Source organism: Erinaceus europaeus, chromosome 19 (genome assembly GCF_950295315.1).
Source record: "Erinaceus europaeus chromosome 19, mEriEur2.1, whole genome shotgun sequence".
NCBI lineage: Eukaryota > Metazoa > Chordata > Mammalia > Eulipotyphla > Erinaceidae > Erinaceus > Erinaceus europaeus.
In genome coordinates, this window is record NC_080180.1 from 56100120 (window position 1) to 56125594 (window position 25475).

The 25475-nt window shown below is 40.9% G+C and overlaps 1 protein-coding gene across 6 annotated transcripts in view; it reads left to right on the forward strand.

The window, feature by feature from the left end:
• Positions 1–25475, forward strand: part of SLC10A7 (solute carrier family 10 member 7) — a 227014-nt gene that overhangs the window by 70044 nt on the left and 131495 nt on the right. For 4 of the 6 annotated variants that reach the window (XM_007528206.3, XM_060178977.1, XM_060178978.1 and 1 more), the window contains exon 5: positions 7407–7445. The exons of the other annotated variants lie outside the window; for them this stretch is intronic. In XM_007528206.3, coding sequence (XP_007528268.1) covers positions 7407–7445 — 39 coding nt within the window. The remainder of the gene's footprint in view (positions 1–7406; positions 7446–25475) is intronic. 6 annotated transcript variants of the gene reach the window in all.

Here is a 25475-nt window from a genome sequence, read left to right on the forward strand (position 1 = left end):
GTCCCAAATTCGACATCCCCTCCTCCTGCATCATTTTACTCTGACTCTCACTCATCAATAACAAATAAACAAATAAAAATAACAACAACAAAAAAACCAAATAAAAGTGTGACCTTTTTCAAAGGCACGGACTCTCATGTTTTCTTCTCAAAGGTTTGAGATCCGGCCCTTCAATTCTCTATTTTCTGAGCATCTAGTATTTTCTTCTGTTAGTTTATTGTGAAAATGCCAGTTAATCTTCCTTTTCAAGGTGTTTTATTTTTTTATATTTATTCATTTATTTATTTTCCATTTTCTTGTCCTTGGTTTTTTTTATTGTTGCTGTAGTTATTGTTGTCGTTGTTGGATAGGACAGAGAGAAATGGAGAGGAGAGGGGAAGACAAAGACAGACACCTGCAGACCTACTTCACCACTTGTGAAGCGACTTCCCTGCAGTTGGGGAGCCGGGGGCTCCAACTGAGATCCTTACGCTGGTCCTTGCACTTGCGCTTGCGCTTTGCTTCACATGCACTTAACCTGCTGTGCTACCGCTGGACTCCCTTCAGGATGTTTTCTAATCAGGCTCTTGTACTAGCAGCTTTCTCATGGTGGGTATTCTTCAAATTGTAGACTATGGGTAGCGGCGGCGGCGGTGGGTTATCTGGCAGTCAGTCCACTTTGTCCTGACTGACTGAAGTAACCCCAAAGAGAAGTTTTGCATTTATATTCTTACAGGGTGTCCTGACTTCCCACTGGCCTTTGATCAGTTGCACCTTTTCGTTGCTATCAATGAACCCTTAGTTTGGGGTTCTTGAGTCACCTAGGAAGTATCAGTTATAGCTCAGGCCTCATTTCCACGTGGCAGAGGTTACTACTTTCTTGACATGGTAAGTGGAGTTTTCTAGATGCTCCTATAAAGATGTCAAGGGCAGTCCCGCCAGCATTCTGCTCAGCCTGTTGCAGACTCTGTGCTGCTGGTCTCCCTGGAGCAGGCTGACAGCAGTGCTGGTAAGTGCTGTGGGCTCCCAGCAGTGCTTTCTGGGCGGATGTGGCTAGAACCCATGAGCTGGACCACTCTGCTGTGAGGAACCTGCAGATGTCTGGGGCCTGGCTTGCTTGTCTGTTTGCATGTCAACCACTTATTATTTATTTATTTGTTATGAGTGATTTTTCAAGATTATAACGTAATAGCGGTGTAATTCCACACCACTCCCACTACCAAAGTTATCTGTTCCCATTCTCCTCAATTGCTAACTGCCATTGTTCTCCCAAGGCCGTAGATATGAGTAGAATATGTCTATCTGTGTGTGTGTGTGTGTGTGTGTGTGTGTGTGTGTGTGTGTATCTGATTGATATCCCAGGTTCAATCCTTAGTACCAGTTTAAACCAGAGCTGAGTAGTGCTCCGGTCAAAAAAAAAATTTTTTTTTGATGCATAGCTCTCTATGTGTACAGATGTGTGTTCATATTTGCACAAACGGAATCTGATAGTTTTATTTCTAATAAAAATATATAGGACTTGATCTTCTCCAGTTTCAGGCAGTGAACAACAGGAAACACACTTGGAATTTCCTAAGTGGAGGGAACAGTCACCTTTTGTTATGTTAATGAACCGATTTGGCTGATTGCCTGGGGGAACCAATCAAATGATTAGAGGGTTGGAATTTTTGGTCTCACCCTTTAACACCCTACCCCCCCAACTCCACTGTCCAGCAGTTTACTTCATACTTTTTTTTTTTCCAAATATTTATTTATTCCCTTTTGTTGCCCTTGTTTTTATTGTTGTTGTTAGTGATGTCGTCGTTGTTGGACAGGACAGAGAGAAATGGAGAGAGGAGGGGAAGACGAGGGGGGGGGAGAAAGACAGACACCTGCAGACCTGCTTCACCACCTGTGAAGGGACTCCCCTGCAGGTGGGGAGCCAGGGGCTAGAGCCAAGATCCTTACACTGGTCCTTGCGCTTTGCGCCATGTGCGCTTAACCTGCTGAGCTACCACCTGACTCCCTCATCATACTTTTGTAAGGAAGGTGCCATAAAAGCCCAGAAGGATGCTTCTGGACTGGTGGATACATGAAGGACACCCAGACCTCAGAGCAGCTCTGTGCCCCTTCTAGTCTACCTCTTCCATCTGGCCAGCCCCAAGGTCCATCCTTTTGGCATGAACTGGTCAAGTAGTTAGAAAACTGGCTTCTGGAGTTCTGTGAGCTGCTTTAGCAATTTAATCTAAACCCAGGAGGAGTCACAGGGGTTCTGATCTATAGCTGATAGTCAGACCCCTCACATGACAACCTGAGCTTGCTTCAGGCACTTGATTGGGGGAGGAATGAGCCCTTCACCTGTGGGCTCTGTCACCATCCCCAGGTAGAAAGTGCTAGAATTAACCTACAAAATACCTAGTTGGCACTGGAGAATTGCTAGATGGAGTGTGTGTGTGTGTGTGTGTGTGTGTGTGTGTGTGTGAATAGCAGAGGAATCATTCATACTGTTTCACAATCTTGCTTTCTCATTTCACATGCCTTAGCCTGCTTATAAAGACCGTTTCCTCCTTATGGGTGCAGAGCATTCCCTGGTAATTCTCGATTTTACTTGACTCTGTTGCACTTTAGTAGTGGCAGACATCATAACAGTGTTTAGTTAAGCATCACCATTGTAGCTGCACCATCACAGGAAGGAAGTTGAACAAGATGCTGTGGGTGCTTTGTACCCTGGACAGGAGGCTGCAACCTTGACCTGCCATTGTACCCGGTATGGGATCCAGTCTGTGGATCCTGCCAAACAAAGGCTTGCTTTGTAGAAGAGGTGGACTTCTGAACTGAAATCACACTGATTCCAGCAATTCTGTTAATCAACATATAGATTCCTTACCTTTTGAAATTTTTATTAGTGATTTACAAGATTAGTAAATCTTCTTCTAGCGTTTGCCCTTCTTCCGTAGCCAGTCAACAGCATCAGGTTGAGCCTGATGTAAAGTTTCGAGACCTCCTTTGAATCTGGAGAGGTGGTAGTCGTTGACTATGTGGGTCATAGTCTGTCTGGAGCCGCAGGGGCAGTTCGGGTCGTCTCTGGCTCCCCAGCGATGGAACATAGCGGCGCACTGGCCATGGCCTGTTCCATAGCGATTGAGGAGGGCCCAATCCTAACGTGCTAGGTCAAAGCCGGGTTGACGCTTGCAGGGGTCTGTGATGAGGTGTTTGTTCTTTACCTCAGCTGACTGCCAGCTCTGTTTCCAAATGACTGGAACAGAGAAGTTCAGTGTAGGCGTAGGGGACCAGATTGGGTGACGAGACGTCAAGCGTTGGACAGGGTGGGCGAAGATATCCGCGTATATTGGCAGGTCCGGTCGAGCAATAAGAACGCGTTTGGCAAAGGACAGCCCCTCAACATTAAGTTGGAGGACGCGAAGAGAAGGACCAACAGCTTGAAAGCTGTCAGGAGCTGCTTGTTGCTGGCTTTGAAAGTGACTGGGATCCATGTGGATTCAGTCGGTTAGGAAGGATCGTCAGTTTCCCCAATGAATGGGTACTCATGGGATGCACCACGGGAAGGTCGATCTAATGCATCCCATAATGGGGAGTAGTTCCACGCCACACCCCTGCACCAAAGCTCTGTCCTTCTTCCCCCCTACAGTAACCAGTATAGTTTTCCTAGTCTTACTTCACTAAACATAATCATCTCCAGTTTCATCTGTTGTGTCCTGAAGGACACAATATTGTTTTAAATTTCAGAGCAGTGCTCCATTGAGTATATCCCTAACCTCTCCCTCCCTCCCTCCTCCCTCTCTCCCTTCCTTCCTTTTCCTTTTTAATATTTTATTTATTTATTGAATAGAGACAGAATCAAGGGGCACAGAAAGAGACACTGCTTCTTGGAAAAAAAGATGACCAAACCAAGCCTCTAAGATAAATGAGAGCTACCTAGATGTAGGGAGGTGAGCATTCCTACAAAGAGGTATGATGAGTTTGGGACTCATAATAAGTTCAGCATCCTCAGAATATAAAACTTGGACCAGGACATGAGATTTCTTCATGGAAGGTCTTATACATCATGCTGGGAATTCCTCTATTTCTCCAAATATCAAAAAAGTCATGCTTTTTTTTTTTTTTTTACCTCCAGGGTTACTTCTGGGGCTCAGTGCCTACACTATGAATCCACTGCTCCTGGAGGCTATTTTTCCAATTTTGTTGCCCTTGTTGTAGTTGTTATTGTTATTGTAGTCATAGCTGTTGTTGTTGTTGGATAGGACAGAGAAATAGAGAGAGGAGGGGAAGACAGAGAGGAGGAGAGAAAGATAGACAGCCACAGACCTGCTTCATCGCTTGTGAAATGACCCTGTGCAGGTGTGGAGCTGGGGGCTGGAACTGGGATCCTTATGCCAGCCCTTGCACTTTGCGCCATGTGCACTTAACCCGCTGCGCTACTGCCCAGCCCCCTATGTGTCTCTTTAGAGTACACGTTGGCCACACTAAGAATGGGAATGTTTCTACTCAGTTACTTGGTGTATTCTTTTTTGGGTCTTGGAAGGCTTGCAATGTCTCCCTATAAATTGATAGTAGTGACATTTAATAAGAATAAGCCTACCACTTTCAGCTCATGGCGGAAGCCTGTATCCAGAGCCTTCATTAATCATTTCCCAGATGATGGCCAGAACTCACTACAAGGCAGAAGTACTTGAGTTGGTTCAAATCCCTCACTACTGTCAGAAGACAACTGAGAATGTACTGGTCTACCGCATATATGGGTACATAAAATATCCTGTCACCATCACCTACCACCATTTTAGAAAGTGTAGGAACACAACCAATCCACTCAAGACACATTGCCTGCATTTGGCTGAGAATAACAACAACAAAAAGATCTGGAAGGATCTGGCCGGTGGGACAGTGGTGATTTGTTTTGAGTGGTAGAAGGTGATAGTTATTGTCTTTGAAAGATTTCAGAATCTCTATTTTTTGATGAGTCCATTTTTAATTTTTAAAATGAATTAATTTTTTATTTGCTGCGATGGAGAAAAATTGAAAAGGAAAGAGGAGAGAAAGAGAGAGGGAGATAGTAACTTGCAGCTCTGCTTCACCAATGGAGAAGCTTCCCCCTTGCAGGTGGGCACTGGGGGCTTGAACCTGAGACCTTGTGCTTGGTGGCATGTGTGCTTAACCAGGTGAGTCACCACCCAGCCCTGAGTCCATTTATTTTTAAAATGCTAGGAGTCATGAGTTGTCCATTGTAAGTCTGAGGAGAGGCACATGTAAATAGAAACACAGTGTTTTGCAGACACCTGTTTATGACGAGATGAGCTGAGACTTTTTGTTTGCCTCCAGGGCTAAAACGGGGCTTGGTGCAGCTACAAATCTACTGCTTCTGGTGCTCTTCTTTTTTTTTTTTTCTTTCCTTTTTTTCTTTTTATTGGATAGGACAGAGAGAAATTGAGAGAGGAGGAAGAGAGAAAGAAAGACTTGTGAAGCGTCCCCTCTGTAGGTGGGGAGCCAGGGGCTCGAACCAGGATCCTTGCACTTAATACTACATGCATTTAATTGAGTGTGCTACCACCCAGCCCCTGATGAAATGAGGCATGTTACCCATCCGCCAACTATTGTAAGTTGTAACTATAAACCATTAATCCCTACCCCCAATAAAAAGGAAAAAAAAACATAGAAGCACATTTGGAAGCAAGGAACTCATAGGAGAAAATAGAAAAGTCTCTCTTGGGTGGGGGTAGATAGCATAATGGTTATGCAAAGAGACTGTCATCCCTGAGGCTCTAAGTCCCAGGTTCAATCCCCAGCACCACCATAAGCCAGAGCTGAGCAGTGCTCTGGTGTTAAAAAAAATTAAAAAAAAAAAAAAAAGAAAGTCTAAAAAAAATAATAAAAAGTCTATCTTTCTTTCCCTTTCTTCTTTTTGTCTATTTCTCTTTCCCTATCAAAAGGGTCCATTTTAGGCATAAAATAGGGTCCAGAATAAACTCCTGAGTTTTGCAAGGTGTGTCTTATAGATGGGAAGGAAGGAAGAGCTCCCCCTGTGGCCTCACCCTGACTCATTTTTTAATTATATGTCACATACTTTTCTCAACACATGCAAATTTTCCTTGAATCCTCTGTCCAAAATAGAATCCCGGGAAGGTGCTTTAAACTGCTGTCGTATACAGTTGTCCTCTGTGATGTTTTATTTAGCTGAATTTTTTTTTTTCTTTTTCTTCCCTCTACTGTTCCCCGTACAACACGGAACACCATATGCTGTTGTCTCCATCAGGGAGCAAAGGTGTCCCCAGTCTGTGCTGGCGCCTCTGTTGATGCCACTGAGGAGCTGGGGTCCAGTACCATCTTTTATTGATAGGGCCAGCAAAGGAGAAATCTAATGAAATTATCAAAGCTTTGAATTAATTATGAACTTGAAGAGGAGAGCTCACTCTCTGGAGCCGGGGATCTCATTACCCATGCACTCTGCTCGCATCCTGCTCTGGGGCAGGAGGGCTTTGCGGCTCCAGCTCCAAGCCTGGCTCTGGACTTTGTTCAAACTTGTCCAGTCCTCTTCCTGCTTTGAGGTGACTGCGAATGTCTAGGGTGATTAATCTCACCCTGCTCTGGACTAACAGGACATGCCAACAGGGTTCTGCTGCCCTTCCCTTTGCCTTCACCATTATTTATTTTTCTTCCTCCTCTCCTGTCCTCACATTGGACATTATAGACATTTGTATTCTTTGGGGTTACGTAAGAAGCTTTCGGGATTTGGGTGTACTCGCTTCGTGGACTAGAATGATTGATTCAGAGTTAAGATTTCTGTTGCAGCTACTGTGTATTCCCCGGATGTTTGGGTAAGCGCAACGCCAAATCTTTTTTCTTTATATTTTGGGCATCAGAAGGGAAGAGATTCTTGCTTGTTTCTATTTTAGAAATGAATGGCATAACAAAATCTCCCATACTCTTTCTGGGACTGCTATTTCTAGACAGATCGCACCTTGTGGGTGTCTCTCAGAAGACTTACAATCCCTGATAGAGAATCATTGAAGTTTGCTTTACAATTCTGATTTAACTATACCTGCTAACCTGAACTTTTTTTTTTTTTTTTAACCTGAATCAACCCCTGATTGCCTTATGTCTAGGAGCAAGATCAATGACAAGCAGGTTTTAATTTGCTACTGGTGGTGATTCTTTGGTTTTGTCACATAGGTTCAAAGCACCTTATGGCAAACCTTTTCTGCTGACTCTCGAGGCCCATTATTTATGAATTCATAAGCTGCGCTCATCTGTCTCAGTAAAAACTCCAGGCCACCAGCGATTTCTGTAAGCAGTGACTTCACTTCACTGTACAGAGTCCAAGGCTTTAAGGGTTTGAATTGTGGGGGATCAGAGAATGATAATCTTTGTTTTTCTTTTTTCCTGTTTGCTTTCAGTGAGTTTTTATATTTCCCCCCCATTTATTTTCTCCTTAGGCAGCTGCAATATTTAATTCAGCCTTTGGAAGTTTTTTGGTAAGTAAACATGGTTTAACTTGTCTATTATAATTTTTGTTGTGGTAACGTTTGTGTGATGACTGTGAAAACTGACCATCCCCCCCCATTATTTGATACCTTATAAACTGGATCTTTTCAAGTGTAATTATCTATACTCTGAAGAAAATTAGTTAATAAATAAAGGAAATGCCCTCTTACAATATAATTTGAAGGCTTGGGTTTTGTATTCCATTTAATGGATTCAAGGAATCAACTAAAGTACTACATGTCTCCTTATAGAAGTTATATCAATATATTGACAATGCAATGAGGTCTTTTAGATTATTATTATTTTTTGTTCCATGGGACTGAGGATTTTGAAAAGCAGACATGACCCAGCTGTTCAGAAATGGAATGCGAATCGACTTGTTGATGTGCCATTTGTTTTGTACATTTCACTGTCAAAGAAGCTACTGTCTTGGATGATTATGAGAAATCTATGTGAAAACTACTTTGAGATGAGGAAATAACTAGTGAGTGGTAATTTCTGTAAAAATGCATTTTTTTAAATATATGAACTATAGATTTCATGCAAATAGATTTCAAACATAATTTAACCTTCATAATTAGAATACTATTTTATATTTTTACAGTCATTTTAAAGATAGATGATGTAACAAAGACTTGGTTCATGTTAAGGAAGAATGAGAAAGAAACTGAGTTTTCTGTTCATTTAATCTTTTCTTAAATCCTAAAATTTGCTCAATTCATAAACATACCTCATACTGTTGTATTTTTAGTAACATATAACTTATTAACCAATAGAATACTATATCTTACACATAATTGAGAGTAAATGCAGTGTGCTATAAATGATTCATGAGTCTAGATAAGATATCAATTACTTCTGTGTAAAGTGCTTTTTATGTCACTGATTACTGTATATATTTAAATGTAGTTGACACTTGAAGACATGTTGGCACATAGTGTTAGATATACATAATACCACATGACTTCGAATGCTTCATTGCCACAGAGTTTTGACTGGTATAGTTTCCACAAAATACATGCTTAGAACATATCTTATTTTTGAAGAAACAGTAATATTATTGAGTTTTAAAAAAGAGATAGCTAGCTGTGTCAATAGAAAGGATTTTTGAGCTATTTATTTTACAGCTAACAGTATTGGGTTAAGCCATTTTTTTTTTATATGTCCAGGTATTATCTTCTATATGTGGTTAAAAGTGAATAGTATCTGCAACATAAGACTTTACTAGAAGCCAGATTTTGTGGAATCATAAATGTCTGCTGCCAAAGGATTGTTTTCTAAGCTAGGGCTCTTTTTATGATGTTTAGGATAATTGAGAGAATGAGTTTATGGCAAATATTCCTGGGATGGAATCAAAACAAATCTTGTTATTTATTCTTTTATTTTTTATAGAACAGATGGAAAGAGATTCTCTCTCTCTCGCTCTCCTGCAGCACTGCTTCCTCGCTTGTGAAGCTTCCCTCCTGCACATGATAACTGGGTGCACCACTGCCCAACCCCTAAAACACACTCCAGAGGCTAAGCTCACAAAGTATGAACTTTGAACAGGCTGTGTGGACAGTGAACGTGCCATGATATTTGTTCTTCCAGAGCCAATTCTTTGATAAGATGCAGTGAAATACAAACTTTTCCAGGGATATATATTTTTTAAGTCACACCCTTCCCTTCTGAGAAGCTGTGTATTCTCACTCCTTAGCCTTCTGCTCTTTTTTCTTCTCTTTATCTATTTCCTTAGCTGAATTCATTTAGTCAATCAGATGTATTCAGGAGTCTCCTGACACACAGAGGTTTCCTAGTTGATGTGAACAGTGCAGAGAAATATGTGGTGGGCTTCACTACCTTGTAGAGATGACAGAGAAAAAGAAGCACAATGTACAAGTGAGCAAGTCAAAGACAAGGTGTTATTTGATGATATAGGATGGTTGCATGGGATAGGCAGTGTGCAGTCTGTACTCAAAGGTGGAACAAGGGGGCCAGGTGGTGGTGCACTTGGTTGAGTGCTCATGTTACAGTGTGCAAGGACCTGGGTTCAAGACCCCAGTCCCCATCTTCAGGGGGAAAGCTTCACGAGTGGTGAAGCAGGGCTGCAGGTGTCTCTTCCTTTCTATCACCCCCCTTCCTTCTCGATTATCTGGCTGTCTCTGTATAACAAACAAATAAAGATAATTAAAAACAAGACCAAAAAAATTAGAAGTGGACAAAAAAAAACTGCAAGATGGGCCTTGGCAAGATAAATGATATGAGCATTGGCAGAAAGACAGTGTCTTTTCCCTTTATCCTTCTCCCTTCCTTTTTTCTTGAAATATACCAGGGAGAGCTTGAGAAAGGAAAGAATGATTGGAGATATTTTGTTCCATGGTTGCAGGAGAAATAAAGTTATTTCTCTCCTTCCTCTCTCCCCTATACTTAAAACAGATCTTGGATTCTGAGTATATGTGAATCTGTGCTAAATCAAATAGAATTAGGTTCAACTTACTTAACGGAAAAGTAAACACTGCCACCTAATAATGACTCGCGCAAGGCTACATTTTATTTCCCCGCTATGTAAAATCTGGAGGGAGGATGTTCAAGTATAGTTTCTTGATGGATCAAGGCGTCCTCATTCTCCTCTACCTCCCACAACACGCAACTTCCTTCCTCAAAATCGCCTCATGGTCCAATTTAGCTGTTGGACCTCCAGTCAAAAAGACACCAAGGTCTTTACCATGAATGAAAGAACTCATCCAAAAGCTTAGTCTGTTTTCTTTAGCAGTGTCCCTGGAATTCTAACCCGTACTTGCTATGATATTTTATTGTGAGACTTTGCTACATGGTCCTCTCTGGCCACTGGAGAGACTGCAACAGGTAGCAGTTTGTTAAGAGCTAAAACTTGATCGTCAAGGAAGAGAACAGATATGAGGAGGCAGCCTGCACTTGCTGAGAAGAGCGGCGGATAGCAGTTGGCAAGAGCTTGAAGCATGAGCTTCCTTTCAGTTGGACGCAAGGAGGAGACTTTAGAAAGAAGTCGGACTTGGGACAAAGACTCACTTTGGAGGAAGAAAATTCCAAATTATAATCTTTATGTTTTATTTTGTTATCCTTCATGGTTGATACTTGTCAGATTTGGGTTAGTTTTCTCTATGAACCAAAAACCTCCACATACTCTTCAAATAGCAGGCAGTTTGGGTTTGATTCCTTAACTGAACGCTAGTCTAACTATAAGCCTTCCCTAAGTACCAAATGGGTTCAGAACAATATCTGGCTCTAGAGTTATGGAGAGGATGAAGCCAGACCATCTCCCTAAGATACTTGCACGATGTATTAGAAAATAACAAATCCTGGCTTTCTCCAAGTTCTGCCCTCATTTCTTTTGTATGACTGTGAATAGCTACACTGTAAAGACATTGGTTATCTCATGACTGAACGATGCAAATTCTAAATGATGCAGATGGAACCAGTTATTCTTTTGTATTGACACAATGGAATCTGAGAAGGATCTTTATTTCAGATTACATTAAAATGCAAAAAAAAGACTTTTAATAGAAAAATTTTGGAAGAACTTAGGGTATTCTCGTTGATTTTCAGACATTTGGGTATAGCCTGTAAAATACTGTGCATATTTAAAACTGGTTTAGTAGTGTCCCAGGCCTAATTAAAACACAGTGCTTAAAAACTAATTGTTACCCAAAACTATTTTTCTTACAACTGCCTGATAATAATCAATGATAGATGAATTCAATTTACATAAATTTCAGGCCAAGAGAATGTTTTAAAGTCATGCCATAGAGGGCTTTAAGTTAAGAAGTTAATGTCATTATTTCCTCCTCTCGTTTAAATTGTTTGGTTTACAATAATTGTGAAGCATAATCAGTGTTTTGAGATTTTCTGCTTGGTTAGGCTTTAATAACATTTGATAGTCAAACAACCTCAGCTACTAAAATCTTCTAAAGAAAAAAATATATATGTATTGAGAAGGTCAGGGAAGAAACATAAGGTTACTCCTTTTGGGCCAGGTTGTGGAGAGCACCCAAATTAACAGGTTCAAGCCCCCGGTTGCCATCCATGAGGGGAGTGGTGATGTAGGTGTTTCTCCTTTTCTCTTTTCCTTTCTATTCATCTCTGTCTCTCACCCTCTATTAAAAAAAAAAATCAATGGAATGGTGGAGCCGTGCAGGCACTGAACCCCAGCAATAACACTGGTGGGGAAAATTAGGACTCGTTGATTGTTCGATGACATAGCTTTTATTCGGTTTTCTTTTTTATTTATTTTATTATTTAATTTTTGCCTTCAGAGTTATGACTGGGGCTCAGTGCCAGCACTATGAATCCACTGCTCCTGAAGGCTACTTTTCATTTTTACAGAGAGAGAAATTGAGAGGGAAGGAGAGAGGCAGAGAGACACCTGCAGACCTGCTTCACTGCTTGTGAAGTGACCCCCCTGTAAGTGGGGAGCTGGGGGCTTGAACTGGGATCCTTGTGCGGGTCCTTGCACTTTGTACTGTGTGCTTAACCCAGTGTGCCACCAGCCAGTCCCCGTTTTCCTTTTCTTTTTTCCTTCCTTCCTCCCTCCCTCCCTCCCTCCCTTCCTTCCTTCTTCCCTCCTTCCCTCCCTTCCTTCCTCCCTTCCTTCCTTCCTTCCTTTCTTCCATTCGTTCTCTCTCTCTTTCCTTTCTTTCTCCCCTTCTTTCCTTCCTTCCTCCTTTCCTCCCTCCCTTCCTTCCTTCCATTCTTTCTGTCCCTCCTTCTTTTTTTTCTTCCCTTCCTTTCATCCTTCCTTTTCCCCTCCTTTCCTTCCTTTCCCTCCCTCCCTCTCTTCTTCTTTCCTTCCTTCCTTCTTGCCTTCCTTCCTTCCTTCCTTCCTTCCTTCCTTATTTTAGAAAAGAAACATGGGAGTCAGAGTTGGGCGGTAGCACTGCGGGTTAAGCACACGTGGCACGAAGCACAAGGACCGGCATAAGGATCCCGGTTTAAGCCCCCGGCTCCCCATCTGCAGGGGAGTCACTTCACAGGCGGTGAAGCAGGTCTGCAGGTGTCTTTCTCTCCCCCTCTCTGCCTTCCCTTCCTCTCCCCATTTCTCTCTGTCCTATCCAACAATGATGACATCAGTAACAACAACAATAATAACTACAACAATAAAACAACAAGGGCAACAAAAGGGAATACATAAATAAATATATTGAAAAAAAAAAAAGAAAAGAAACACTTGGAGTTGGGCAGTAGTGCAGTGAGTTATGTGCATATGGCACAAAGCCCAAGGACCGGGGTAAGGATTCCAGTTCAAGCCCCCAGCTCCCCACCTGCTTGGCAAGCAGTGAAGCAGGTCTGCAGGTGTCTATCTTTCTCTCCTTTCTGTTTTCCCCATCTCTCTCAATTTCTCTCTGTCCTATTCAACAACAGCTATAACAACAATAACAACCACAAGAAGGACAACAAAAATGGAATAAATAGCCTCCAGGAGCAATGGATTTGTAGTGCTTGGACCAAGCCCCAGCAATAACCCTGGAGGCAAAAGAAAGAAAGAAAGAAAGAAAGAAAGAAAGAAAGAAAGAAAGAAAGAAAGAAAGACTTGAAAACCTGAAGTGTTACTGAAGAGGGCTGAGGGTGATAACAGATGAATCCCAATTGTTGATTTGACTCTGGTTTCACTTGAATCCAGAAATCAATTTTTGATTTACTTATGGAAGATTCATTTGTACAATACTGAAACTATACCTATTTTTTTTCTCAAGTTACTTTAAAGTGTTGAATCCATTTTGATGAGGCTTTGGTCCCTCCTCCCCCCCCCAAAAGCTTATGATTTGTTGATAATAGATTTTTATTTTCATTAGGTTTTAATGCCCAAAAAACAACCAGATGATTTGAAGCAGTATTCAGTACTTCCTGTTAGAATATTATTCTAAGTTCATCCTTTTACTGCTAAGCATTCGATAAACCCAGGATTTAAAATAACCCATCCTGGACTTTAAAAATACCTTGTGAGCTGTGTTCAAATAATGGAATAGTGGTTTCCACCTTAATAAGATGGAGCCCATCATCACAATATGCATTTCACTTGATCACCTCTTTGGAGAAATGAGCATCATAAAAACTGGCTTGCTTAGAACAGCAATTTCTCTTTAAATACTACAGTGGCTCAATTAGCAGTGTGGCAAGAAACAGGGAAACAGGACATAAAGTCAGCACACACAGACGCACATGCACAGTGTATTAGACTCAAGGCACTTCTCTAACAACTGAGGTAAATACAGAAGATACAAATAGGTGGATAGTAGAAGATTTAGGAAGGAGGGAAGACAAGCACTACCTTCTCTGCACTGCTTTCCAAATTTCAGGCATTTGTATGAATTTTGCCACACCACTACACCACTCACTGATTTTACTAGGTAAAATGCACTTTTTTTTTTTTTGCCTCTAGGGTTATCGCCGGGGCTCAGTGCCTGCACCATGAATCCACTTCTCCTGGAGGCCATTTTCCCTATTTTATTGCCCTTGTTGTCATCGTCATTATTGTTCTCATTGCTGTTGTTGCTGGATAGGACAGAGAGAAATGGAGAGAAGAAGGGAGACAGAGAGGGGGAGAGAAAAATAGACACCTGCAGACCTGCTTCACTGCTTGTGAAGTGACCACCCTGCAGGTGGGGAGCCAGGGGCTCAAACCAGGATCCTTAGGCTGGTCTTTGCTTTGTGCCACTTGTGCTTAACCCACTGTGCTACCGCCCGACCCCCAAAATGCATATTTTAAATATAAACTTATTTGAAAGAAAACTTTGTGTGAATACTGAACATACAAAGTATCTGGTCTTGAATGAAAGTAATTGAGTAAATTGAGATACAATCCAGTGGGGAGATGTGACTGGAAGGATCTGTAACTAGACTCTGCTGTCTATACAGGGTTTTGAGAAATAGGAAATAGGAAATAGGAAAGTTAGCACCAAGACCAGCCAGAGAACTCTACCAACCTGTGGTCTGAAGGTCTGAAGATCATTTCTTGCAGTGAGTCTCACCACTGGCTCTGTGTGACCTGGAAGCCATCTTGCTTTGACATCTCAGGACAGATATTACTCACGGAGAAACACTTTTCTCTAAGGTCATTTCTCAATCAGTCCACCCAAGAGGCAGATTAAAACTGCTGTGGGGATGTTGATGAAGAAATGCCTAGAGTCAGGGACCCTGATAACCTGGACATATCTGCATTTCTTTCAATATTTTCTGTGTAACACTCGTCTAGAAAAACTGTGTCAAACATGCCTTCAAAGTGAAAAATAGACTTCCATGTTTGAATAAGGAAAATCCTGTGATAGAATGAGTCTGGGTTTGCTTCTAAAAACAAACTCTTATCTGAAGCGCAATCATCAGAAATGAAAAGTGTCCTTTGCCACTTAGTAGAAACGGACAGAATCCTTACCTTCTGCACTTCAGCTGCACGAGGCTGTCTGACAGGACTTGTGCAGCAAGTAAATGCATTAGTCACAGTGACCATTTTTCTTGCAAATTTGTGACATATATTTAATTATAGGAATGACCAGCAACTTACAAATCTAATTTTGGTGGAGGCTGAGGCAACTTTTTAAAAATTTTATTTTAATAATGATGGATTTTTTTTAAAGCAATGATTTCATTACTATGTAAAGAAATTTACTGATATAAAACTAGCCAGTTGACTCAAGTTATTTTATTACCCTTTAACAAAGGCCATGTGCTTTCTTTTTGATTTCTTTTAATTTTTAAAAAAAATTTTTTTAAAGTGTTTTTCTTTTTTTTTCTTTAATATTTATTTTATTTATTCCCTTTTGTTGCCCTTGTTGTCTTTTTTTATTGTTGTAGTTATTATTGTTGTTGTCGTTGTTGGATAGGACAGAGAGAAATGGAGAGAGGAGGGGAAGACAGAGAGGAGGAGAGAAAGATAGACACCTGCAGACCTGCTTCACCGCCTGTGAAGCGACTCCCCTGCAGGTGGGGAGCCGAGGTTCGAACCGGGATCCTTATGCCGGTCCTTGTGCTTTGCGCCACTTGCGCTTAACCCGCTGCGCTACAGCCCGACTTCCGATTTCTTTTAATTTTTAAGATGTCATCATTCCTACACTGGGGCAGTTCTCGCCGCCGTGCTCATATTTTGCGGGTGGGACACAATACCTGTGAAGTTCCTCCTAAGAAACACGGCCCAGGGGCCTGGGGCGGTGCCCCTGGCTAAGTGCACATGTTATCATCAAGCCCCCAGTCCCCACTTCATGAAAACATAACTTTCTATTTCCAAAGACTGGCGATGTAGGGATGCTAGGCGTTTACTTCGTGAGCGGTGAAGCAGTGCTGCAGGTGTTTTTCTACCTTTCTCTCCCTCTTTTCTATCAATTTCTCTCTGTCCTGTCAAGTAAAATTAATAAACAAAAAAAGAAGAAGAAAGAAATAGAAAAGAAGGAAGGGAGTGAGGGAGAGAAGCAAGGAGGGAGGAAGGATGGAAAGTGATCCAAAGGCTGGTTACAATGTAAGAGTGGAAGGGGTCGGGCGGTAGCGCAGCGGGTTAAGCGCACGTGGCACAAAGCGCAGGGACCGGCTTGAGGATCCCGGTTCACTTCACAGGAGGTGAAGCAAGTTTGCAGGTATCTTTCTCTCCCCCTCTCTGTCTAACCCTCCTCTCTCCATTTCTCTCTGTCCTATTCAACGGTGATGACATCATCAACAACAACAATAATAACTACAACAATAAAACAAGGGCAACAAAAGGGAAAATAAATAAATCAATATTAAAAAATTTAATGTGAGAGAGAGTGCATTTCTTTGATACGAACCCAACCTATGCAGAATTTCTTAGTTAATGGTCTTTAGTCAAGGATACAACTGACCTGATAGCAATGTGGTAGGTGATTCTTATTTCTGTGGTTCTAATTTTTTAAAATCACTGCTAAAACATGATTAATACTGAAGAAGAATATTGTAGATAATATCACTATATTTCCTTTTTTCCCTCACCACTCCTGTCACCAAAGGTATATGTCCTCACCCCCACCCCTATAGACAACCACTATAGTTCATAGATAATCACTCTAGTTCTCCCACAGTTTTAGATATAAGTTGACATATATTTTTCACATTTGTGTGTTCCATTTTCTATATTCTGTATATGAGTGAAGCCATTCTGTAGTTGTCTTTCTCCTCCTAACTTGCTTCACTGAGCATAATCTTCCCCCATTCCATCCACTTTATCCCAAAGGACACAATATTGTCTTTTTTATTGCTGAGTAATACTCCATTGAGCATATGTCCCCTAATGCCTTTATCTAGTCATCTATTGAAGGGCATTTTTGGTTGTTTCCAAGTTTTTGCTATTGTGAATATTACTTAACTATTTACTAGATTAGTTATTTGGGGGGGGGGGGGCTGAAGGTACTAGTGTGGTGAGCTGTCTATCTACATTCCAGATAATAATAATAATAGTAATTATCATTATTTTGCCAACAGTGTTTTCATTGGGCCTTGGTGCCTGCATGACTCCACTGCTGTGACTGGCCATTTTTCTCTTTCCTTTAGTTGGAGGCTGATGAACGAGGAGGGGCACTGCAACACTGCTCCCCTACTTATGAAACTTTCCCCTTGCAGGTTCTTCCACGGGGTGGTACAGAGCTCTAATGTGGGCTCTTGTCCATGGTAACATGTGTACTCTACTCAGTGAGCCACTTTCTGGCCCCTATAGTACAGATTCTCAAGAAGAGAACCTTATGAAAAAAACAGAATAGAACAAAACAAAAAATGAGAACACTATGTCTTGTAGTGATGGCGAAGGAGATTAATCATTTTCCCTGATTCCTATGTTTCACTGACTTGGATTCCACTGACATTTCAGCAGAAATCTGGACACGTGGGAGAAGTCAGAAGGGAAGCTGAGGATACAGGCATTGCATCAACTTAAGGAATTTACTGACCAAAAAGAAACTGCCCTTTAAATAATGGTCTTTGTGACTGTAGCATGTTGTATATTTGTGTGCTTTTGTGGACTCAGCTTGTCAAGTAAACATCTAGCAACTCTTCATAGCCAGTCTTTGGAAGTAGAAAGTTATATTTTCATTGAGAGAGAGAGAGAGAGAGATTTATTTTTTTATGTGAAGGTAAAAGAGGAAGGGGTGGGAGGGACAGTCCAAAGCACTACTTGGCTTTGGTATAAGGTGGTTGCCATGATTGATCTGTTGCCTCTGGGACCTCATTCATCAAGTTGGGACTCTAGTGGGCTGAGCTATCTCCCCAGCCCTATTTGGATGAGTTTTGACATATTTTAACCAGATCCAAAAATCCAAAGAAAATATAGAAGATTTGGGAGTCGGGCGGTGGCGCAGTGGGTTAAGCGCATGTGGCGCAAAGCGCAGGGACCGGCGTGAGGATCCCGGTTCAAGCCCCCGGCTCCCCACCTGCAGGGGAGTCGCTTCACGGGCGGTGAAGCAGGTCTGCAGGTGTCTATCTTTCTCTCCCCCTCTCTCTCTGTCTTCCCCTCCTCTCTCCATTTCTCTCTGTCCTATCCAACAACAAAGCAACGTCAACAATGGCAATAATGACCGCAACGAGGCTGCAACAAGTAGGGCAACAAAAAGGGGAAAAAATGGCCTCCAGGAGCGGTGGATTCATGGTGCAGGCACCGAGCCCAGCAATAACCCTGGAGGAGAAAATATAGAAGATTTCTGTCACTGTAGTCTGTGCCCTTGCATTTCTTTTTAGTTCACCCCACCTCTATCCCAAGCAGCCATTTTTGGGCTTCTGTACCATTCTGCTTGCCTCTGCACCTTGCATATATGGAATTAGACAGTATAAATAAATAAATATCATCTAGCTTCTCTTGCTCTGCATAGTCCTTTTGAGATTATTCATGTTACAGAATGTGTCAGGTTTTTTTTTTTTTTTAATTGTGAAGAGTATTCCATTTTTGTATTGATAGACATCTGGTCAATTTCCAGTTTTACACTATTAAGGATAAGGATACCATAAACATATTGTGGTCTGTGACCCCCTTGAAGTTACTGTTTGTGTATGCTGTACATGCACCTTTTCTGCACTGCCTGTGGTTGTAGAAGTTCACAGGTTTTTTTTTTTTGTTTTTTTTTTTGCCTCCAGGGTTATCGCTGGGGGCTTGGTACCTGCACCTTGAATTCACTGCTCCTGGTTGCCATATTTTCCATTTTATTGAGTAGGACAGTGAGAAATTAAGAGGGGAGGAGGAGCTAGAGAAGGAGAGAGAACGATTGACACCAACAGACCTGCTTCACTGCTTGCAAAGCTTCTCCCCTGCAGGTAGGGAGCTGGGGACTTGAACCTGGATCCTTGCGCTTTGTACTGTGTGTGCTTAACTGGGTGTGCCACCACCTGGCCCCTGAAGTTCACAGGTTTTACATCTCTCAAATGTTCTTTATGGATTTCTCCTCTGCCTTTAAGTTTATGAAAGCCTTACATAATCACATGTATTTTATTTCAGTTTCTATAGTAAGAAATGCACACCTAAAGTATGTTAAAAAGCAAAACCCACTATATGGGAATTCAGAACATGCACATACCAGTTGGAAAACACTTTGTGTCACTGTGGTAAAGAAGTCCATCCCTTTTATTGCTCTCTGTACTGTATATTCCCATGAAGTTCAGCTTTGTGGTGTTGCTCTCAGATCTGCACAGTGACATACAAGGCTGTCCCTGAAAATAATTAGATCAGCATTCATGGCTGTTAAATCTTAGGATATTGCTCATGACATTAATACAATTACTTAAGATGAAATTATTTGTTCAAAATGTAAAATAGACGTGTACATGAAACCGTAGAAGCCTCATCTTGGACTTCAGCAATTTAATTTGCAAATATTCGCACACATTAGCAGTCAAATCATTCCATCTGGAGGGTCACGGAGTTAGGGAAGTGCTCTCTTAGTCACAGCTGCAGATAACGGAGCACTTTGGAAAAAAAAGAAAATCGATAATCTTCAAACCTTTCAAAATGTTGGTTTTTAACTTTTATAATTGAGTGGCTCTGTTGGTCAGGAGCAGAAAATTTCATGATGTGAATTTCATATCTTGGAAATTAAAAGCAAAGCAACACAGATTTTCAAGCTCATGAAATGAAAATTGATGCTTGTTCTACACGTTCAGTGGTGGTGAGACTCTGAGTTTACATCGTCTTCACTTTCTCATTTGCTAGCATCACACACTTAATTTTTTGGATAGCTTTTTCTCTGATGCTTCTGTTAAACAGAATAAATGACTTAATATTTCCCCAGATTTTCACTTGAAAGATTGGTTTTTTTTCTCTGTTTATTTTGGAAGAAGAATGATTGTTTAATTATTATAATTTTATATTGCTGTCTCTGAGAAGTCACTGCTCTGGAGTGACCTTTTTAGGTAGAAAGAGACAGTGGGAGAGATGGGACGACACCAAGGCACTGAAGCTGCCCACTTTGCAGTGGGGCTTGCCTCCGACTGGGGTCACACACAGGGCATAGCAGTTGTCCTTTCAGGTGAGCTACTGGGCTGACCCTGCTTACTAACACTGAGCTTTTAGTCATTACCAAAAGCCCAGGTGATGCTTATCGTCTTCCTTTTCATCACACTGCATGCTGCCATAAGATGAACTACTTTCATTTACTACAATTTGATGCTGCTCCTGTGTCCCAGTGCCTTTAGTAACTTCTTTTTTAAAATTTTTATTTATAAAAAGGAAACACTGACAAAACAACAGAATAAAAGGGGTATAGCTCCACACAATTCCCACCACCAGAAATCCATATTCCATCCCCCCGATAGCTTTCCTATTCTTTATCCCTCTGGGAGTATGGACCCAGGGTCATTATGGGGTGCAGAAGGTGGAAGGTCTGGCTTCTGTAACTGCTTCCCTGATGAACATGGGCATTGACAGGTCGATCCATACTCCCAGTCTGTCTCTCTGTTTGTGGGGCAGGGGAAGTGGGGCTCCACGACACATTGGTGGGGTTGTCTGCCCAAAAAAGATTTAACCTATAAAGCCAAATTGTTGACTAATTGTGAGACCGAAGGCTGGAATATTGCAGATGAGTATTTGAAGTCTCCATTTTGAAGATAGCTAGTAGGCCTATTTTAGTTATATTCCAAAGGGCTCATGACTATACTATGTTTTTCTTGAGCCTGACATCTGATATGCTGGTGGACCCAGGTTATTGTCTGGGGAGAAGATGTCATGGCTGGTAAAAGGACCAGAAAGCTGGATCAGGGAAGAGAGTAGCTCCCAAATATGGGAAAGGTGTATAAATATTGTTGACTGTAAACCCCATCAATTTGATCAGATCTGGGGCCCGTATTCAGCTTAGGAGTCTTTAGTAACTTTTAACTGCTGGTCTTTCAGGGATCCTCCAAGTTCAGCTATATTCTATTCCCCCCCCCCCACTTGATAGGACAGAGAGAAATTGAGAGAGGAGAGGGAGATATCAAGGAAGAGAGACAGAGAGTCACCTGCAGTTCTTGCTTCACTGCTAGTGAAGTTTCTTCCCCTCTGCAGGTAGGGAGCGGGGGGGGGGGTGTCAAGGGGTCCATGTCCATGGTAACATGTGCGCTTTTAAACAGGTGTGCCTCCACCTGGCCCGCCATATCCTCTCCATTACTGTCTCTTTCTTTTGTTCCCATGTAACTGCTGATGAATTTTTCTCTCTCTCCTTCAGCACTTGGGACACTCTCCTGTTCCTGCCTTTTAGTTATTCTCATTGTTTCTGTCTTTCAAGTCTGTCTATACTTTAAAGCAACTGCCTAGCTTTTCTTTTTGTGATTATTTAGCTTTGGGATGACTCTTCATCTAAATTGCTGCTATAAAATTGTTATAGATTGTTAGCATAATAAATACAGGTTCAGAATTCCTAATCAGCAACAATGGTGTATGCAAACTTGAAGCAACATACTGTTTCAGCGTTTTAAATGCCTGAAACCAACAATTAGAAAGGTTATTTCCTTTTTAGAGACATACATGCTTCTTTTTTTTAATTTTAATTTAATTTTATTTACCACCACCCAGCCCCCATGACATTGCTTTCTGTGCAAAAATGCATCATGACTTTTTCTGACAACCCAATATACCTGTAGATTTACATGTTAATTTTCTGTTTTCTTCATTTACTTCTATTTCTTTGAACTGAAGAGGAATTCATGAGCAAAGATCCTGAAAACATTAGAGAAATGTTGAGACTTTCTACCTTTTGCTCAGCTTACTGCCATCTCCCCTCAGAGATGACTGATTCCTGGTTCTATATCATTGAATGTCTATGTAGATTTTTTGATCCTTATTCTAGGAATACAGTCATCATTTACTTTGTAAGCTGTAAGCTGACTACAGCTCTGCTTCTGATTTTGAGTCCACCTGCCTAAGTGGACTCACATTAATCACACTCACTGATAATATATAAAGCAGATTGCCAGTTTATTAACCAAGAGTGGGATAACTAATTATACGAGACCCCCAGAAACTTGGAGTTGATGCATTCTCCTTTTCTCAGGAGTATAGTCACATGACATGGTGCTGTGATAAGATGCACATTTTCTGGGAACTGAGTTTGAGGAAGGGAATGTGTCTGACTCCATAACAAGGGTGCGTTGCCCTTGGAGACAGACAGAGATCTTCTTTCCTCCACAATGCTTACACAGGTGTTCTGACTAGGAGGTGCTTTCTTACTGCTGCCATTACTGACTGGTTTCTGCTTTCACTGACCCACCAACCCTGAAAGTGGAATCTTGCTGATACTGAAACCATTTGAATGTTTTAAAGTAAGTTTGCACATTTTTGCTGAAAAGGCATTTCCCATTTGGCATCATCTTTATCACCGCCAGACCTAGTATGTTAACCACTTGCCACATGTGACCATTGGCTATTTCAGTCCTTAAAATTAAATAAACTTGAATTTGTAGTTCCTCTGTCACACGTGCCACCCTGCAGGCATTCAGTGACCTGTGTGACTGCTGATGGCTGTCCTGGAAATGGCTGTCCAACTGGCAGGCTAGTTTGCAATGACCTTTGCTAACATTATTTAGGGTCTAGTAGTTTCAGATCTTCTTGACTGTATTTTTAAGATAACCAACCATTCCAGTTTTCCCTAGTGAATTTCAAGCTGATCACACGCTACAAGTGTTCAACCAGGCAGGAGTTTGTTCTTAAGATAGTAGTTGATGTGAGCATCGTATTAGAAAGCACTCCTGTTTGCAGTTTTCCCCCAGTTACTGGGAAGACTGTCTATTTTGGAGTATTGGGAAGAAATTCTGGGGCGCAGCCTTATCATTTTTAATGGTTAAATTTTGACTTATGATGGTAAATGTCTTTCTTTTTCAGATAACTGTGCTGCTTCGATAAACTAATAGCACTTCTTCAGAAATGCTGACAGTACTGGGGAATTGAATATTATCTTATACATACAAGATATGTCCTTTGGAAAGTACTCTAATGTTGTAGCTAGAAGTGCCTGAAAGTCAATTCAGTTTGAGTCTGAATATGATTTTACTTTTAACTGGTGTGCCTTATGCTGCTCTTAGCTGTTCTCATAGAGTTATTACAGTTTTAAAGACTTTTTTTTTTTTCTTTTTCAGGAAGACTAGTCTTTCTTATCTGGTAATTTGACTAAGTTAGTGGTCGTCCTGATTTTGGATTTCACCCATCAGTAGAATTTCAAAAGAAATTTTGAAATGTCTTATTTTGGTAAAGAAGAGCTATCATTTATTCTTATGATTATCTCACCAAGGAATAGACATTACAACATAAAACCTGGAAGGAAATGTTACGGAGCAACTTGAATAAATCTGGCTTTAGCTGTAGCACACTCCTGTGAGTTTCACACTTAGTCCTCTACAACTTGGGACTAGTCTCAAGCCTGGCTATGTGCTTGAAATTACTCATCTAATTTGGTTGATTGGCCTTTTTCTCTAACGATCTGTCTATTATACCTGCTTGCTATTTAAAAGTATACTTTTAGATTCTATGCTGTTAGTTGGGCAAAAGCTGTCTCCAAAAAAATCCAGTTGAGACTGGTCAGAACATTTAGCAATCCTAAGCAAACCATTAGTATATCTCCACCATCTAATTCAGACTCTGAATTAAGTTTGTCCAGGTTATCCTCTGAAAAGGATAGGAAGAAATAGATAACCTTTTCCAGATTTGAGGAAAGATGAAAATAAAGGAATGAATAACTTGCTATGTAGAACTAAGACAGCAGTGTGTGTGTGTGGGGGGGGCAGGGAATCTCTTGGAGATTAAGAGAATATAGCTCACATGTCAGGAACTTAGAACTTTAGAGAAACATTTTGTTTATATTTTGGAAGACAACATTAAAATGCATATATAATTTTTGTTTCTGAAAAATTTATGCTATTAGTGGACCTGTGAAAGAACTTCTTGTGATGTATTCACCTGCACTTGTATATTTATATGCTTATGGACAGGTGTTTTTATCATGAGAAATGATCCCTTCCTGTGGAATATGTAAAGATGTTCTATTCCATGTAGTTGCTGGGAAGAATAGGAATATGGCTTCACACACAGATGATCTGGTAGAGAAGTCACACTACAGTAAGTATGTATACACAAAAAGCACTCGTGAAAGTGAAAAGCATGAGTGCTTATGCCCCAAAGAGGTGACCTTACAGAATAGATAGAACCAGGAGATTGTGGATATTTTTTTAGACTAAGGAAACATTACTATTTTTGGTTCCCCTTGAGATAATCTATCCAGTAGGCCTAATTTATGATGACTTTTAAGTGCCTTATAAACACAATTGGGTATACTCCCAAATAATAATCCAATAGGGATAAGGAAATACATAGAAGAAAGCCTGGTTGAATTTTTTTTTTTCATAGTTGAATCTTTCATTGTTGAATTCCTGCAAGAAAGTTGTATTCAACATAAAAGACACTTACAAATTCGTTCAGTAGAGTTTTACTCATGCGCTTCACATACTGAATTACAGCAATGCTCTTTTGAGGTAAACACCGTGAAATATAGATGCATATTCATCAACCTTTGCTTCTGATGAAAAATAATCTTTCTTTTACAAAACTTAAGACGTCATTTACTTTATCAATATTATTGATATTGATAGTAGCATCTATTAAATTCAGGCTATGCTGTGGCCTGTAAATTATATTCTACAAAATACACTGCTGTTATTGTTACTTTGCAGAGGGCCTTGTGCAGTTATAATTTCACTGCTCTGGGCTGCTTTTTCAGTCAGAGAAGGAAATCACCAGAGCTTCCCCTGGGGCTATGATGCATCCATTGTGATGCTGGGACTTGATCCTGGAATATGTACATGACAAGACAGATACCCTACCCAAAGCTATTACTCCAGCCCAGGATGTGTGTCTTTAAACAAATATAGATTTTCTTTCTCTCTCTTTCTGTTTTTGCTCCTTCCTTCCTTCCTTCTTTCCTTCCTTCCTTCCTTCCTTCCTTCCTTCCTTCCTTCCTCTCTCCCTCTCTCTCTCTCTCTTTCATCTTTATTCCCTTTTTTTAGGTTAACCATAAATTCTCTTCTCTTTCTCCAGGTTTCATCCGTTTTGTATTCCAGCCTCCACCTCCCCATTCCTATATTCTTTGGGGGTACACTTTATAGCCTTACTTTTCTATCTGTTATGTTTGTTTGATCTCATTATGCTTAAACACTTTATTTCTTCCCAAAAAGTAATTTTAGTCCATCTGATTGTCCTGAGTCAGTGATAATTAGATGATGAATCAAATGGCATGGGTGGTATTTAAAATATTTTTCCAATTAAGAGTATAAAGTACTACTGTAGACACAGTTAGTTTCATTCATCAAAGAAACACATAAGTAAGTGCTACTGATTCTTGAGATTAAATTAGGACCCAAATGCTCATAAATTAGTCGCTTCAGATCTTTTTGAAAACATGCTTAGCTTTCAGAATACCCTTTTCCCTCTGCACTTTGTGAGTGTAATGTAAACACTATAGCTTGTAGGGCCAAACACAGGCCCTGCGATTCTTTTTGATGCGCTGGTACCATCACATTTGTGGTACTTTGGGTTCTGTGTACTTGCCAAGAGTCAAATCAAGCTCACT